The following is a 17,737-nucleotide window of genomic DNA, read 5'->3' as shown; positions in this document are numbered from 1 at the left end:
ACAGGAGGGGCCCTTTGAAACCCTTCCCTGGGCCGGGGGCTGGGGAGGCTCCTCCTTGACCCCTTGTGAAAGGCCATTTTCACAAGCAAGAGGCAGCAAGGGCACACAGCTTCGACCTCGACGTGTCGGCGTTCCTGGCTGTTTCAGCAGAGTGTGGCACGAAAGGACGTGTTATCTTGGGAAAGCTGTCACAGAGCAGGTTCCATCGCTCTGGTATAATTGTACTGCTCATTAACCACATTCAACTACATCCAAAGCACAATGAGAATGGGGTCAGATCGGCGCAGACGTGTATGGATTAGTTCGCCGAATCACCAAGCAGGAGTTGAGAAAACTTTGCTGGGCTCAGGGATCAGCGTGACCTCACCCTGGTCCGGGTTCGTTTTGTCTTCGTTAAACATGGAAGAAAGTCTTCGGAAGATGACGTCCCCGAGGGCAGAATTGTGGGCGGTCCTTTGCCTCCCACGGGGCACAGGATCTGCCCATCAGATCCGGGAGCGCTGGCGCCCAAGCGTTGGCCTGTGCAAACGAGCTGGGGCTGAAATTTGCATCCGCTGGCTCGTGTCACACCCCTGATGATGCCAGAGCCACCATCGCCACCGCGGCTGTCACCTGCGCCATCACCTCCACCTTGACCTCTGTCATCACATCTTCGCCGCCACCGCCGTCACCACGACCTGACAGGATCACGACTATTCTTGAGCCAGAATCTGAGCCCAGTGACCCTGGGACATCATCATCAGCCCTGTCACAGATGAGGGCTCCGAGCCACAGACACAGAAGAAGCTGGCCTGGCCAGCGTGGTCCCAAATGCAAACTTGGGCCCGCCTGGCTCTGAACCCAGTGCCGCGTGCTGTTCCTGAACGGAGACCTCTAGGGGCGGCCTGCACGGGAAGCAGGAGTGGTCTCTTGGCCTCTGCCACTGTCACTTGCCCATAATGGCGTATACGTCCTCCGTTTGCCTTGTTTTCAATTATCGGTACTTCTGGTGGCATTATTGACTTAGGCTCCTCTCCCAGAGGAAAAGAAACCAATTCAAATTCCTTATCTTTCGTCTATCAAACTGTGACTTATTTTCTGTAGTTCCTAGAACCTACTCAGGTTTACATCCGCTTCTAGAAGCTTTTATAAGGCTTTGTCTGCCTTCAAAGCAAACCAGGGTATTTCAGTCTGCCTCCCGGATCTCATGCCCCAGCTCCAGGAGTTAGAGCTCGACCCGCACAGCCCATAAAGCGGCCAAATCACGGCCCATCCCTGGACTCACAACTTTTCTACCTTTGAGGGAATTAAAAGACGAATTTCCACCGGCTTTTCAGTGCCCAAGAATTACAAGTGTTTAATATAGAGAACAGGCTAAAAAGAGACCAAGACCACAATCCCACATTTTATGTTTTTAAATACTCAAGAAATAAACACGTGTCGCCGAGGAAGCGTGTGGGCCGTCTACCTCTCTCTCCATCTATCTCTGTCTGCAATCTGTCTGCAATTCACCTCTAATTACAAATTTTACAGTCACGCGAACGTGAGCACAATATTCACTGTTTTGGCCCTTGTTTTCGGACCCGTAAGGATGGTGCCACAGAGTGGATTACAGTTAACTGTCAGGCAATCCGCTAAAATAAACTCTCTATCAGGCCTCGTTTCCCTTTCCAAGTTAGGAGGTATTTTTCTGGTCACTGCGTTTGAAGAGAATATAAAGTAACAGCAGAAACTACCATTTATAAGTATGTGTCAGACTCATTACATCCATTCCTCTACAGAAGAGAAGTTTTGTGCTCTGGAAACGCTCGAGCGTGCACGACAGCGGGGCCCCACCGCGGCCCCTGACCCCCACGGCCACCAGCACAGGCCCAGCCCGAGTCATCTGCACCCCGACATCTCCCCCGCGGGGTGACGGAAAACCCAGTGTAGACATTTGGCTTCATCTGTATGCACGTCAGTGTGGATCCCTAACCTACGGGATCCTTTCTTACGGTTCAAGACAGCCACGGGGCGATATTCACATGGAAGCAAAACTAACAACAGTCTGCCTCATCATCCTTCGGGGCGTCATAGCTACAGGTGCATCTGTATTTCTATATCTGGGTCTGTATCCGGGCCTGTATCCGTGTCTGTGTCTTTAAGGATCAGAAGTAGCAAGCGTTCATCTCCAAATAAATGGCAAGGAACGCAAAGGGCACGAAACACGCGGATAGGAAGAGGCTTAGGGAGACCGCAAACAAATACAATGTGTGGGCCAGCTTTGGATCCCGAACTGAAAACAAACACGTGTGTGAGTGTGTGAGACACGGTCCCCTTTCCTTTCCCTGCGCGACTGGGTGAAGAACGCTCATGACCTTTGATCCTTAAAGTACGCTTGAGGGTGGGCATCCTTCTTCCCGTTTTGTAGATAGGAAGTCTCAGAGAGCGTCAGGAACTTTTCCAGAGTCACACAGCGAGGGAGCGGCGATGGAGGGGAAGGGCGTGCGTGAGTGTCCGGCAGAGGGGCGATGGTCGGCGGGGAGGGGTGAGGACGCGACGGCCCAGGGTGACCAAGGACACCGGAACTACTGATGACCGCCCTCGGACGCGGCACAAAGTCTCCCGGAATCGTGGGAGGGCTAGCTGGGAGCAAACACAAGGGGAATCCCCCAAATGCCACCCTCCCTGCCCCTGCAGGGCCCTCTCATCCTCACAGTGGGGGTAATACAGCTCCACCTGCCTCGAGGTGCCGGGAGGCCCCCACGGGGTGGTCGCCGCACCGAGCCCGAGGGCTGGAGTGACCCTCGCACCCCATGGGTAGACCTTTCCCTGAGGTCTGTGCTGTGGCGCGAGGAACCTGAAGCCAGCCTTCCTGGTTCAGCCCCAGCTCTGCCTCTGACGCGCCCTGGGGTTGGTGGGCACGCTGTCCTCCTCTGCAACACAGGGAAGTCGAGACACTGGTCGCCCGTGTAAAAGACTTGCAAATCCCTGCTACGCTGTGGGCGCGAGACGGATGTGTGCTGGGCAGGGACTATCCCCGTGGCACAGGTGTGGAATCCGAGGGTCAGGATCCTACAGCTACACGCGTGTCTGTGCCAGATGCAAACTGCAGTCTGCTGATCCCAGGGCTGCTGGATAAGCAAGCGGGGGCACGGTGGCGGAGGGGGCTGGGGGGCGGGCGCACGGCCAACGGCCCACCAGGCATCTCCTCTCGGCTCCCGTGCACGCACGGGGGGGCCCTCTCGTCTGTTAAGTGAACGGGTCTGGAGGCACGTTTGCTCAGCACGGCATGAGTTAACTCCGTCAAAATGAACAGCAAAATTTGGTGTGGGAGTAGAGTAGACAGAAATGTAGGACCCTGCTTGGAGTGTGCGGGCAGCCGGCAGGCAGGGGAGGCAGTGACGTCATCACACGCACAAATAAAGGCAGATGTGACCCATCTGTGAAGGAGGGCCGGCCTTGAGGGACGGGAGGCCACAAGGAGCACGATGCACCGGGCCGCAGGTGCAGGGAAGGCGCGACCGCCCCACTGCGCCCCATCCGCCCTCCAGACCGATGATCCCGCCGGCTTTGGGGAACAGCCGTTATGTGAGGAGCCTTGGAGACAAGGGCCTGTGGTTTAATCCGAGGCCGGAAACACGTACAACTGGGCGGCTAAGAGCCCTGTGGCGTCCTTCTCCACCCTCCGAGGCAAAGCCTCAGCAGACGCGGTAAGATTGAGGATCCTGGGAAGAGATTAGCCCGGATTCTCTGGATGGGCCGTACGGGAATCCCCCGAATGGCGAGGCCGCAGAGAGGGAGAGGTGACACAGGAGGAGGAGTGATGTGAAGACAGAGAGTTCGGAAGGTGCTGGAGTGTGTGGCCACAAGCCAAAGTGTGCTGACAGCCCCCCGAAGTAGGAAGCAGCAAAGGATGCTTCCCTCTAGAGCCTCCGGGGGCGGGGAGGGGGGAGGGGAGCTCTGCCAGCACCTTGATGGAGGTCCCGTGGTGCTGATCCTGGACTCTGGCCTCCAGAACCGCGAGAGAATAAATTGGTGCTGTTTTCAGTGATGCTGACAGTGGGAATGCGCTGGTGTCGTCCCAGGAGCCGTTGTGTCCTTGGCCTCCGTTCTAAGACCGGACTCTCTTTGCAAAGAATAGAAATCCTTGAGGCTGTGTGAGGCACGGAGTGCGGATATGACTGGGGGCAAACCCCAGGAGGGGCCGGGGGGGGGGGACGGATTCCAGAGAGGGGACCCATCACCTTGTCCCCCCGCCCCTCCCCTCCTGGAGGGGCCGATGTGGGCCTGGGCAGGGAGGGCGGACAAGAGCAGCCTGGGGATCCATGGGAACTCCTGTCCTGGTTGGCAATGTTCATCAGCAGGACACGGCCGCCCAGACCGTCTAAACAGCCCTCCAGCTCGGGCTCCGGGCCTGGGCTCAGCAGGATTTCAGGGCCCCTCTCCCTGCGCCTGTGTCTGCGAGGGCCCACGGCCCCCTCCGCGCCGAACCCATTTGTCATGGCCGATCCATTCACCCCTCGTGTCACTCTCCGGCTTGCTCTGTTTCGTTTTCTACTTCTGGTGTCTGAGGCCAGTCTCCGCCGTGATAAATAATGGACCACAGGGGACGGAAAATGCCAAGAGCAGACAGCCGAACGGGTAAGAAATGTGTGGGGGTGGAGTCCCCTTCCAAGGACTGTTCTGTGTGGGGACATTTCTGAAGGTGTCTCTCTGGTGGACAATTGCTTTACTTCTCGGGTCCCATTCAAGGGTGCCCGACCGTCCCGTGTCCCCTCACCGGGCCCCCGCCTGGCTCTCCTGCCCGACCTGCACCCTTGTCCCCCAGGGCTCTGTTGGGCTCGGCTGTATCAGGAGGCTGAGTGTGGCCAGCGAGACCATCCTGGGGGACGACCGGGCTCCTTCGTGCCTGGGGGGAGGGGCCGTGAGGAGGGCCACCCACGGGAGACCCCCAGCCTGCAGCCCGCAGCCGCATCCAGGAGGGGTGAGGGGGTGGCGGGGCAGGGTGAAAAGACGTGGGGAAGCCCCGTGGCAACCAGACCTAGCCTGAGAGTCAGGAAAACCCTCCCCAGGGAGACCCGAGCTCCGGCACCTTGGAAAGCGAGCGGCATCACTTCCATTGTCTGTCCCAGCAGGAACGAAATCGGGGCGGGGGGGGGGGGGGAGGCAGAAGTGCGCGGGCGGAGGGGCTGTTCGCGGGAAGCGGGTCCTGCACGGTGTCCCAGAGGCCTTGGCCGAATGGCAGGCGTTGGCTCTGAGGTCAGGAGCGGGGTGCAACCCTGGGGATCCAGGTCCTGCAGCCCTTTGAGGAGAACCCGTCCAGGCGGAAGGCTCATGCCCCTTCCTGCTCCAGCCTCCTTCCCGGGCATCACACAGGGGACCGCGACTTCTCTCGAGAGGAATCCGCGCACCTTCATTCTCTCCTTATCCAAGTATTTTCACGGGACCCCGGAAATCACTCACCACCTCTGGCCGTCTCGAGACACACGATGGCCCGAACTCGCATGGAACCTGGAACCCACAGCTTCCGTGAGCAGAGACAGCCCAGGACGACCCGGAGAAGCGGGTCACATTTTTCCGTCCTCCCGTCCACCTTCCGGGGGCCCGGCCTCGGGCAAACCCCGCTCCCTCCCGCTAGTGACGCCACGGGGACCGTCCTGCGCCACACCGCTCCCTCCACAAGGCCACTCTGTTGCCAGCGCGGAAGGCAGGCAAACGGAGGCAAGGGCATGTTTTTATTCAAAGTTTTTTTTCATGACGCTCCTCCAAATATAACTTTAAATCCTCTTTGAAATAACTGTAATACTCCCAGAAGGACTGGAGGTTAGGATGGGGACAGCTCATCCGGCATCAGTCACGAGCTGAGGACGACGCGGGCAGCGGCACAGGGAGGGCACAGCGCGGGCAGGCGGGGCCAGACGCCCTCACCCAGCCACCCTGGTGAGCCGAGGCCAAGGGCGTGGAAATCGGAGACGCGGGAGAAAGTGGGCAGCTGGGTGGCCACCCGGAGCGGAGGGATCCAGAAGCCCTCATCTGCACGGGGGAGGAGTCCCTCCTTCCTGCGTCCGGGGTCTCCTCTTTTCCCTTTCCTTTTCATGACCTTGAGATTTCGTTAGAAAAGTCGAGGATGGTTTTCCTGCCAGAAAACAAGTGTCTCTGGGTGTGGGCGGCAGGGGCCTCGCGCTGGTCCCAGCGGGCTGCGTGCCTGCCGCCGAGGTGGCCGGAGTGGCCCCCCGGCCCTGCTTCTTGTCCTTCAGAGGCTGGCCTCCACCCGCCAGGCTGAAACGCCCCGTGCCTCCTGGGTGGCTGCCACACGTCCCTGCAAAGGTCAGGGTTTCTGCTCAACGCCATGGGACTCTGGGGTGGCCTGTCACCGCGATGGAACCTCAGCCGGGGGCCGTGTCTCCGAAGGCCCGCACGCGGCTCACCGTTAATTTGATGCCTGGGGCTCCCAGCAGCTGCGTGAAAGCCGCCAGCTCCCCGACTCCTTCTTCCAGAAGGCGAGCCTGGCCCTTAGGAGGGGTCCGTTTGCTGCCTGGACCCGCCTCGCTCCAGGGCGTCCTCTCAAGCTGCCTGCTCCTGGATCCCTCTGGAGGACGCACAGAGGGCTCACTGCAGGGGCTGAGGCCGAATCAGAAACCCACACCGGGGGGTCAGGGGCTCTGCATCCAGCCTGCGGCCTCGGCTGCTCCCGCACCAACACCCAGGAGACCCAGGGTCCCCATCCCTGGGGAGGCCCCGGGCTTCAGGGGAAGCCCTGGGGGGGGAAGCTGCAGGCCAGGAAGCTAGCTGGAAGAAACAGGGTGCTCCGGGCAAGAGGTGGGGCGCAGGGTGTGGGGTGGCCTGTGACGCGTCTACACCTTCAGGACAGGAGCCCGTGGGAGCCGGCGCGCCCAGCCACAGCCCTCCAGGCTCGTTCAGGGCCACGGCGTTAGCACTGGCGACACTGATTAGGGCTCTAACACAGGCAGCACCTGGGGGACAGGTCTGATTCTGACTCCAAGAAAGCCCTCTCCCCACCCACCTGTCGCTTCTCAGCGCCTCCCCCTACCTCCCGCCGACCTTCATACTACCTGCCCACGTGTCCACGCAGCGCCCCGAGGCTGATGCCCACCTCCTTCACCTGCTCAGCCCCGGGCCACCCGACACCGCTTCCAGAAATATTTGCGGGGGCGGGGAATTCACTGCTCCTACACTTCCCTACTCACTCCTCTGCTAGGGGAAGCTCCTCTCTGGACCCCGGCTCCTTGGAATTTTCTGGGCTAGCTTTGCCAGGTGGGGGGGGCACAGAGGCCATCTCCCTCCTCTGCTGCTTAGGGCTCAGCCTTCCAAACAACACCCACAAAATGGGATCAAATTCACGCTGGGATGGGACCACAGCTCTGCACCCTGGTGGCTCGAGGGCGGAGTCTAAAGTCCTAAGGGCTCCACAGGCCACAGCCATCTCTGGAGTCCTGTTTCCCAGCCCTTCTGGTGTCTGTTCTGAGCTCCGGGTTTTCTGTTCTCCGCAGTGATGTCTCAGGCTTCAGAAGCTTCTAGAGATCTGAGGGGATGTATGAAACTTGAAGCACTGCTCACATCTTCACTGTTCTCTGTGTGAAGTTTATATAACGCAACTCTGGGCAAAGACATCATTTTGGGGGCCTCCCCCCAGCACTTTGGAAATGGCTCAGCTCCCCAGCCACGCCCAGCACCCAGCGGCTTCGGTGGACAGCCAGCCTTTCCATAAGCACCCGGGGGTTAGCCGCTCTTGCGAATGTAAATCCAACGTTATTGAAGATTCTAGAGGATAATGTCAGCGGTACTGGGTGCTGCCTCTCTCTCTGGCATTTGTAAGACTATAAAAGTTTAAAAAAAAAAACACCCGGAAGGCAGAAGCTGGGAGGATAGAGAGCCTGAATCACCGGGCTCCAGGGCTCCGTTAACCGTTCTGCTTACAAAACAAATCGGCCCAGTGGGCGACTGGCCTCCAGGGTGACCAGACTCCATCTGGACACCATGCCCGTTACCCCGACCGTCCCTTTGGTGGTGCCGATTGCAGGACAGGGTGGCAGCTTTTCCTCACGGCCGTGTTCTGGGCTAAACGGAGCGGGGAACGTACCAGGTCCCGCTAACTCCCGCCACTGCACGGGTAGGCTCTGACTTTGTTTCCCTGAAGCACCTCCCATCTCTCCCAGGGCTGAGGTGCTCCTCCGGGCTGCACAAGGGGGGCCAAGGGCCCGTGGGGGGAGGTGTGGCCAGCAGCCCCCCGCGGGCAGCCCGGGCAGCGACCAGCCACACAGTGTGAGCCCGAGGCCCGCTCGCTTCAACAGCACAATTACTGTTGAGTGTTTGCGGCACCCACACCCCTTCCGGCAAAATCAATGAAGCTTGAGCCTGGAGCCCTAATGCGGCCGGGGGGGGGGGGGGGGGGGGTGAGCAGGCTGTCACCGTTCATCCTGCGCAGTGGGCGTGGCAGGGTCAGCGGCCACCCCGCCCGCCCTCCCTCCTCTCCGCAGTCCCCGTGGCCCCACCTCTGAACCGGCGAGAAGAGAAAGGAGAGGCAAGTGTGGGTCCTCTCTTCGGTGAGAAGGCTGGGGGGCAGGAGGGTGGATGTAGGGCTGCCCCGGGAAGCACGGTGTCCCTGGGCGGGAAGCATCTCTACATGTCACAGAGCGCGCCTGGACACGGGCCGGGCGCGGGGACTGACGGCCAGCTGCCCGGGAGCCACCTGCCGCCCCGCAGCGGGAAGCCGGGGGTCTCGGCGAGGCCCTCCCAACAAGACACGGGGACCTGACTGCCTTCCGTCCGCAGCGTGAATAGATAAACTCTCAACAGATCAATACAAGCGGCGAGGGCTCTACGCGGCACTCACCACGGACGGGCCCCGCTTCGGCACTGGACACACAGTCCTGTGTCTCATCCGAACGACCCCCGAGGGAGACACTCCCTCTATCCTCCTTCACGGATGGAGCCACCGAGGCACGTAAGGAACTTGCCTGCGTGCCCCAGAATCCGGGCTCTGGACTGTGACATCACAATGTCGGTACGTGGACAGAGCGTCACTGAATCTGAGAAGCGCCCACCCTCCCCGAACTGTTTACCGTCCCCGCCTGTAACATGTCACCCTTCACGGCCACACCACACACCACGTCCTCGATTAACGCAACTGCGGCCAGGAAACGGCGGAGGGCTTTGGGGAGGACAACGCTTTTCAGAAAAGACAATAAGAGTGCCACCACAGCACGGCCCGCGCTTTGCACGCTGAGGAAAGAAGGGAAATGACAGAGGTTGAAAGACCGTCAGGCAGGTTCACCGAGAGTGGAACCAGGAGACAGAATGTGGGCCATACACACGGGGGGATGTTATTCACTCTTAAGAAGTCAGGAAGCGGACCCATGCCACAACGTGGACGGACCCGGAGGACATCGTGCTCAGGGAAACACGCCAGGCACAGAAGGACAAGGACTGATTCCATTCGTCCGAGGGGCTTGGAGAGTCAGGTCCACGGAGACGGAGCAGAGGGTGGGCGCCGGGGGCTGGGGAAGCGGCATGTACTGGGGACACAGTTTCAGTCGGGGAGGGAGGTCGGTGGGGATGCTGGTGACCTGACTGTGAATCTGTTTCATGCCCCAGAGCTCCACAGCCAGGAGTGGTTAAGATCGTAAATTTTATACATTTTCTTAAGTTGACTTATTTACATTGAGAGGGCGCGCACGTGTGAGAGAGTCCCAAGCAGGCTCTGTGCTGTGAGCGCAGAGCCTGATGCAGGGCTCGATCCCACAAACGCTGGGATCGTGACCTGAGCCGAGATCAAGCGTCAGACGCTTAACCGACTGAGCCACCCAGGCGCCCCCAATTTTATATGTATTTTGCTATAATTAAAAAAAAAAAAGTCACGCAGGGCACCTAAAGCTAACTCGATGAGACTTTCTGGCTCCACTTTAACGCTCTAGACCGTGTTTTTAGGGGTACTGCTTCTGTTCAGGCAAACGCTCCCCTCGGGCGATCGGCTTGGGGATTCGGGGGGCAGGCGTGGTACCGCGGTGGGGGCGAGGGGGGACGGGAGGACAGGGAGGGTGCGCTCAAGGCAAACGGACCACACTGTCAGCTACAGAGACTTGTTTTTTTGAGGTTGCAACCGTCTGGGGCCATCTCCCGCCACGTGGCCACGTGCCCAACACACCCGGGGAGAGACGCCGCGTGCTCCCTGCGCTCCTACAGGTGGCTCTTGACGTGCGCGCTTAGGATATTTTTTGCTCAGAAAGACCCGGAACCCTGGGAATGCGGACACTCGACCACCAAGCGGGAGGAGACGGCCCCGGGAGCCGAGTAAGAGGCTGTGGGTCCAGCTCCAGTTCGGGGCCGGGGTCGCTAACTTGCAAACCATGCCGGCTTCGAGCGGTCCCCGTGGCCTGGAGCTCGTGCCTCCTCGGAGGACGGGAATGTTGGGCCTGGACGTGCCTCGAGGCAGCCGCCTCTCAGCTGGTCGTCCACGTGCCCAAGGGGGGAGTTAGGACGCGGGGACATCCTTCCTAGGGGCAAGATCGCTGGCGGGCTGCTGTTGAGGTGGATACTTGGGGGGCCCTCTGCGTCTTCCGGGGACTCTCTTATCCCTTCCAGCCAAAGACCTGCCCCAGGTCCCAGTAGTGCTGCCGCTGGGTCATCTGCAGCCGAGGAAGCGGGGGCTGGATGTAGGCGGCTCGGTCTGTGCCTTTTGCTGGGGGAAGGGCCTTGGGGACGTGCCCACCACTCCCAGGAGGCAAAGCCAGGGTGTGGGGACCCAGGGAGCCACGGCTGCCTGTGCGCCCCCCACCCCCAACCCCCGTCCCTGCCGTCCCACCGCCGGGCTGGGCCCTGGGCTCCCCGGCACTGACATCAGCGGCTCGGCCGCGTCCCTGATTCGTCTTTCATTTGCAAGTCACGTGAGCTGTCTGATGGGACACCAAGCCCTTCCTCTGCCCTTGCTTTCCTTCCCTGAAGACCAGAGCTGTGCTCCGCACGTGTTTGAGGCCACGGTGGCCCCGGGGAGGCCGCTGGCCCAGGCCGCTCGGGGCTCCAGGGGTCGTGTTTCCAGCAGGCACCTGGGGTCCTGGGGGCTGAGTTCGGGCTCGCGGTGGCCTCACAGAGATGCGGACAAGTGACAAGAGTGCTGCTTCAGCTCCTGCCGCGGTCTCCCAGGGGAGACGGAGGGGCAGGGGGTGGCGGGGGTGGGGGTGCCAGGCCGGGGGCTGCTATCAGGACAGGACGTGAGCCTCCCTGCGGGGCCGGCTCCGCCCTGGGCACTCTGCCTGTCATTTGGTGCCATCCGCGGTCACCCCATGGGGGCGCCTCTGCCGTGTCCACTGTACCAAGGAGAAAGCGACTTCCCTCGGGCTTCCTGGCGGTCAAGCTACAGAGCTGGGTCTGCGGGGCCCGTGGTCCTCGCCACTCTGTGCGGTCACCCCTCCAAGACAGGGTGAGCTGCAGGCCGTCTGAGAGATCTCCGCGTCCTTCTGTTTAAGAGACCTTCGGGCCATGGCGAATGGGAAGGGGGAGGGAGACCAGTGGTTCCCTGACTTGTCGGTGCCCTCGGGCTAGACAGGATTGGACAGGCCTCCTCTCCGAGAGGTGTCTGGTCGATCTACTTGTCCTGTAAGAGACCGGACACCCCCGTTCTTGTTACATCCCCCCTCCCAGCTCCCACCCAGCTGGAGACAGAGGGGTCATCGCAAGCCCAGGGGGACAGAGCTGGAGGCAAAACACCTCCTCCTCCCTCACTACCAGACCATCTCCAGCTGGAGACCCTCTCCGAACCTGGGCGTCTCCGAACTTGGCGATTAGCTTATGTTACCATTTCAAGTATCCACTTAAATGTCGTAAGTTACAAACACTTAAAGGAAGAGAAGCAGACTGCGCTGGAGGATGGCCACGGGGAGTCGCCGTCACCTGGCGGTCGTGCAGGGGTAACAGCGGCGCCCAGGCCCCGAGAACTCGCGACGGGTCGCGCGGCCAGTGGACGCGGTCCTGCGCAAACGGAGTGGAGGCCCCTCTGTCGTCAGCTCTGCACGTGGGCAGGGCAGGTGCACGCATCTCAGATTCCAAAGGACAATTTCACCAGGCTCTGCCAGGTGGCAAGACAGACATATTTGCCAGGAAGGGGGGAGATACCCCAAAGGGGGTCTCCGGGCCTGGCCGTGCTGACCACATGCGGGGGGGGGGGGCGGGGGGCAGCTCCACGTTTCGCAAAAGAGAAGGCGGGGTTGCCCTAAAGAAGTGTAATAGCTGTTTGTGCCCAAGGCAAGAAAGGAAGGCAGAGGAGCCTGGAGTCCCTTGGAGGGTGCAGGGCTGGAGCAGGGCGGGTGGCGGGCACAGGGAGGCAGGCAGCGGGGAGAGGGACGGCGGGCAGGGCTGTTGGAGGCCTGGCCTCAGAGGAAACCGCAGGGACTCAACGGGACCCAGGCACTGCAGGCCCAGGCTCTGGGGACCACGGCTCCCGGTGAGAAGGGAGGACAGCCGGGTGCACTGGGGCGGAGGGACCGCAGTCATCGGGTGGGGCGACCGCAATCGGTGAACCCAGCACAGTTTTTCGCAGATACTAGAACAACTTTCCAACACCGCTCTCCGCTTTCAGGTTTTCTCATTTGTTCCCTCGTTTTAGAGTAGACACAGCTTCACCAAGTCAAGCGGCCGTTTGCTTCTGGGGACCTGGGCTCCAGGTTCAGAGCGAGGCTGGGGTCCCAGCTGCGGTGAGGCTGGGACAAGAATGCAATGGCTCGGAGTGGGGGCTGAGGGTGGGCCGGGCAGGGTGCCATCGGCAGGGGACTGTCCCTGAGGGAGCCACCAGCCCAGGGCGATGCACCAGCAGAGGTGGCCCCTTCTATCCTCGGGAGCTCCGGGAGGCCCACTCTTGTCCACATGAGGCTTCTTACCAGCCCAAGCCCAAGGCCAGGCTGAAGGGTCACATGAACGCCTCACTCTTCTCCATAAGGTCATCAAACCCATGCCTGGACGTGTCACCAGGCAGGGGCCCCTCAACCTCCCCAACGCCACGTGTATCATTCTGCCATCCCCTGGACATCCCAGCTGGGCGCACCCTTTCTCCGTGGGCGCGGTAGGTGAGTGCGAAGGCAGAGGTACTGAGGCCCGGGGCCGCAGAGGAGAGAAAAAAGCCAACCGTCTGGGCGAAGACAAGAAGCATTAGCTTCTAGAGAAGAGTCCTCTGGAGCAGGGGTTCCCAGCCATCCAGGATTGGGGACCCCGGCTCCCCCTTCGACACGAGCAGGGGACGGCTTCATCTGGTGCAGGGGAGGAGAGGTGATGGGGACAGGTGTGTGGAGGTGAGTGAGGCCGTCCCCTTAGCCAACCAGCGGCTCCCATCCGGGTCATCCTAAGGCTTCCCAGTCTGCGAAACGCCCCCCGACCCCAGCCAGTCTAAACCAAGGAAGGGAACGTATTCATTAAGCCCCCCACGTCCTGCCCTGCCCCCGTGTCCTTCTGTCCGTCCCGGGGCGCCCTGCGGCAGCTGTGGTTGCCTATTTGTGAGGCCATCACGGGGGGGAACGGCATCGTGGGTGTCACGGTCACGCCGGACCCAGCGCTCAGCACACGGTAGCTGTTCAACAGCTCGTCCGGACAGCGGGCTAAGTGACTCGTCTTGTCCCGTTGATTCTACATCAAGCAGCCCTGGCGGTTCGCGCACCTTGCGCAGAGGTTAAGGACCGCGCCCAGGCCATGTGGACGGAGGGGTGAGGCTCTGAGAGTGTGGTCCGCGGTCAGCCTGGCTCTGTGTGCTGCCTTTGTGTGTGTGTGTGTGGGGGGGGGGGCAGGAGGGGCGTGGGCCCCAAGCAGAGCCACCTGTGCCCTCCGAGCCCACTGTGCACAGCCTCTGAAGGGAAGCTCGCAGGCGAAAGATCTATTCCCCAGGGCGGTCCGAGGATCCCCCCAGTTCCCACTGCTGTTGTCACACTGTATGCCCCGGGGACTGTATGTGACGTGTGCGTCTGGAGTTGCCTTCATGTCAAAAAGCACTGAACCAACTGTCCGATGGCTGCAACGGTGTCACCGGGCACCTGAGACGCCCCAGCCTCATCACCCCAGGACAGGGAAGGCGGCCTCCCTTCGGACAACTCCGGACCATCCCCCTAAGCTCTGTTGGACCCGGTTCTATCTGTGGGGGTCACTGATGGGGGCGTTCTTCCCTTGCATCTGTGCCCTCTCTGGGGGGGAGCGTGCAGTGACCAAGAGCCGGGTGAGTCGCGGAGCACAGGGCAGAAATAAGGCGGAGTCTTGGGACTGATGACCAGGGGGGCAAAGCAGCTCAAAGGCCAGAAGACACGCACCTCAACCCCTCCCCTGTCCCCCCATCACGCTTTCCCCTTGGAAGCAACGTGGGGTCTGTGTCCACGGCCTTCGGTGGGGGAGAAGGGCTCTGCTGGGTTAAAGGGAGACAGAGCACGCCCAGCACGTGGGGACCTTTCAGAATCAACCGGGCGCCTGTGACCTTAAGGAAGGAGGGCGCAGCCACAGAAAACACCGCTGGAAGCGCTCTCGGCAGAGACGTCTGACGTCCCCACAGTGCTGCTGGGCGTGCGGTGAGTGGCCCGTTGTCATTTTCTGGCACGTGCCTGGAAACCCCAAATGCGTGGCTCTGCCCAGGGCTGCAAGTCCAGCCGAGCCTCCAACAGCGTCAAGGGCAAAGGCAGAGCGCTCCGAGGAAGGTCGAGGAACAGTAACAGGCGCTGCGGATGCCTGCCCGCACTTCCCCTCCCCTGCGCGCCGCGGCCAGAGGCCGTTCGTGGCCGGAGCCGGGGGTGGGCGCCCGATGCCCACCCTGGTCCCGCAGCCCCAGGCGCTCTGGCCGCCCGCTCTTGCTGCTTCCCAGGCCAGTCTCTAAAGCAGATGCGATTGTCCCACTTTTCGGATGCGGAGGCCAGCTCCGCCGCGGAGGGACTTGCTCAGAACCACGGGAAGGGGTGGAGCCGCCCCGGGGAAGCAGATCGGGCCCCTCGGAGGCCGCGGCCTCCCCGCTCCTGAGGGCGGGTGTGCCTTCAAGGGCTGCCTTCTGGAAGTCGCCCCCACCCCAGGTGCGTCCGCTCCTACATGCCAGCCTGCCCGCACCGCCGGCGGAGCCCCCAGACTCAGCCCTCCCCTCGCACCCTCCGACACCTGCCTTCCGCCTTTCACCCGCTTCCGATCCAGCTTCTCGGGGAGACCTTTGGGAAGCTCTGGGGGAGAAGCTGTCAGTGCTGACCCGGCGGCAGGGTCTCATCTCACCTCTTCCGAAAGATCGAGGGGGCCGGCCTCAGAGAAGTCTCATCCGGCAGGGCGGGAGAGCGTGTGCTCGTGTGTATGCAGGCGGGCGTGCGGGTTTGTGTTTGTGCACGTGTGTGCTGTGCGCACGCATGGTCTCGTGCGCACGTTGTGCGTGGAAGCACGCGTGCACGCGTGTAAGTGCGTGTGTGGGGCTGCGTGTGCGTGCACCTGACGCGGGGCCGTTTCTTCCTCTGAGGAGGCCGTTGAGGCTCCTGAGCGGTCCGGCGAACGCCTAGTCCTGGAAGTCGGGGGGCCGGAGGCCCGTCCTGACCACCTGCCCAGCGCTCATGAACGGGAGGGTTGCCAGCCTGCCCTTGCAGATGCCTCCTGCTCCCTGCTCTCTGATTCGACCAGGGCGGGCTGGGGTGGGGGGAGGGTGGGTTCTCACGTCCCCGGGCCGGACATGGGGACGGCGGCAGTGAGGGGGGCTTGTCGGCAAGCTGGCAGAGGCGCTCCAGATCTCTCGGAGAGACCCTCTCCTGCCCCCTGCCTACTCCGTGCCTGGCGGGGGCACCCTCCCCTGGCTTCCTGGCAGGGGTGGGGGTGGGGGGTCCTGGAGAAGAAAAGGGGAGAGACGGCAGCTACGGGGGCTTCCGTGAAATGTGCAGCTGAAGAATGGGGGTCATGGCCTCACGGTGGCTCCCCCCCTCCCCCGGCGCCTTCAGGAAGAGCTGAAAATCCCCCCTCCAAGCCAGCTTTCTTATTGTCCCTCTCTGCCAATCGGAGGCACGGGTCCAGGGCTCTCTGGGCTCAGGCCAGGGGTTTAGAAAGGGAGGGGCCCGGGACAAAGGGGTGGGGGTCTGTCCCAGAAGCCTCTCCTATGAGACTCAAGTGGGTTAGGGTCACTGGACATCTGGAGGGCTTCATGTCTCCAGAGAAGGGCAGAGGGACCACAGAGCCTGTCGCTTTGTGGGGGGGGGGGGGGGATGAGCAGCCTCAGGGAGCCCCCTTTGCGGTCAGAGCTGACCGCCTGCCTGGGAGGGGACACAGAGGGAGTGGGGGCAGGTACGAGGGTTCCTTCTCTCTAAGGCCCCCATCCCCCCTCCACACCTGCTCCCCACTGGGCAGGAGGCACTGCTACTGGCCGGGGGGAGGGGGGGGCGGCATACTGGGTCACCCTCAGTGCCACGGTCACCATCCCTGCGCGGGGACCACATCCCCCAGGGCTGCCCATCGCTGCCACTGGCTCCGCGGTGTCTGCTTCGGGGTCGTTTCGAGCGAAATGAAAGGCTTAACGTACCAGCCCTCTGAACATGCAAACTCAACCGGATGAGATCTGTTACAGAGAAAGCTCTGCCCCTGAGGCGGAAAAAATACCCCCGCGTGGGTCGTCCCCTTTCCACGGGGCCCGAGGCGTGGGGATGCCAGCTCCGCAGGGCCCCGCCGTCCCCCAGCCCAAGTTGTCAGAGGCTGCAGCCCGGACCCACCACGCGCGGACGCACAGACGACGGTCCCCCACCCGCCGCCGCGACCCCCCCCCCCCCCCCCGCGCGTCGCCCTTCACCCGGGGAGGGGCCACTGCCCGGGATCGCAGGGCCACGGTGCTGACGGTGCTGACGAGGGGAGGGGGGGTGGGGGGCGCGCACGGAGCACAGGGGTGGGGGCACCCAGCGGGGGCTGCAAGGGCGGGGAGGAGGCTACCTTCTGAATGCGCCCATCGATGTCCAAGTAGATGGCCTTGGGCCGGTAGCTGGAGGAGCCGGACCCCATCTTGTGCGCCGAGCGGCTGCACTTGGACTTTTTACTGTACTTTCTCGACGCCAGCCGCCGCGGGGAGGGCGGGGAGTGGGAGGGAGGAGGGGGCGGCGGCGGGAGGGAGGAGGAGACCAGCCAACCAGAGCGCCGCGCCGCACCGGTGCGGGCTCTGCCGCCGCCTCTGGCGCGCGCGTCTAGGCTCGTGCTCCGCCTCCGGCCTCGGCCTCCCCCCTCCTCCCTCCGCCCCCTCCTCCTTCCCCCGTTTCCCTCCCACCTCCTCTCTCCCTCCTCCACCTCCCCCTCCCTCCCGATTCCTCCCCTTCCCTCCCTCCTCCTCCCACCTCTTCCCTCCTCCCGCTTCCCTCCCTTCCCACATTAGGGCACACCCCCTCTTCCTCCGCTTGACTCCAGCCTCCTTGGGGACCGGGCCAAGAGAGAAGCCTATCTCCAAGTGACCTCTGGACAGGTGCCCATAGCGAGTGACCCCTCTGGCTGCAGGCTGGTCACCTCCCCATGTGACCAGATTCCCACAGTAACCCCCTCTAGCTGCCGGCTGGTCACCCCTCCGCCGGCCAGAAAATCCCATAGCGACCCCCTCTGGCTGCAGGCTGGTCACCTCCCCACACGGACAGTTGCCCATAGTGACTCCTTTGCCCCAGGTGGCTAATCAAACACATCAGGGACTGGGGGCACCCCCCCCCCCCCCACCCAGGCTACCTGCAGTCATTAGCCAATCCCGGCCCCGTTTCACATCGGGCAGCTCCCCTGGGTTCAGCCTCCCCCTGCTGCGATTGCTATCCTCGCCTAA

At 62.2% G+C, this 17,737-nt stretch overlaps 1 protein-coding gene across 2 annotated transcripts in view; it reads right to left on the bottom strand.

Annotated features, from left to right (window-relative positions):
* The window catches only part of PDE9A (phosphodiesterase 9A), a 90,034-nt gene extending 73,009 nt beyond the window's left edge, over positions 1 to 17,025 (bottom strand). Inside the window, exon 1 of one of the 2 annotated variants that reach the window (XM_086676054.1) lies at positions 16,876 to 17,025. In XM_086676054.1, coding sequence (XP_086532180.1) covers positions 16,876 to 16,944 — 69 coding nt within the window. In that variant the 5' untranslated portion in view covers positions 16,945 to 17,025. Of the gene's footprint in view, positions 1 to 8,815; positions 8,858 to 16,875 lie in introns of those variants that run through there. The other variant, XM_086676055.1, reaches the window with a different exon arrangement.
* Between the last annotated feature and the right edge of the window lie 712 nt (positions 17,026 to 17,737).

Source organism: Puma concolor, chromosome C2 (assembly GCF_028749965.1).
Source record: "Puma concolor isolate L17-30 chromosome C2, mPumCon1.1.hap2, whole genome shotgun sequence".
In the NCBI taxonomy this organism is placed as follows: Eukaryota; Metazoa; Chordata; class Mammalia; order Carnivora; family Felidae; genus Puma; species Puma concolor.
This window is presented reverse-complemented; position numbering and strand designations above follow the sequence as displayed.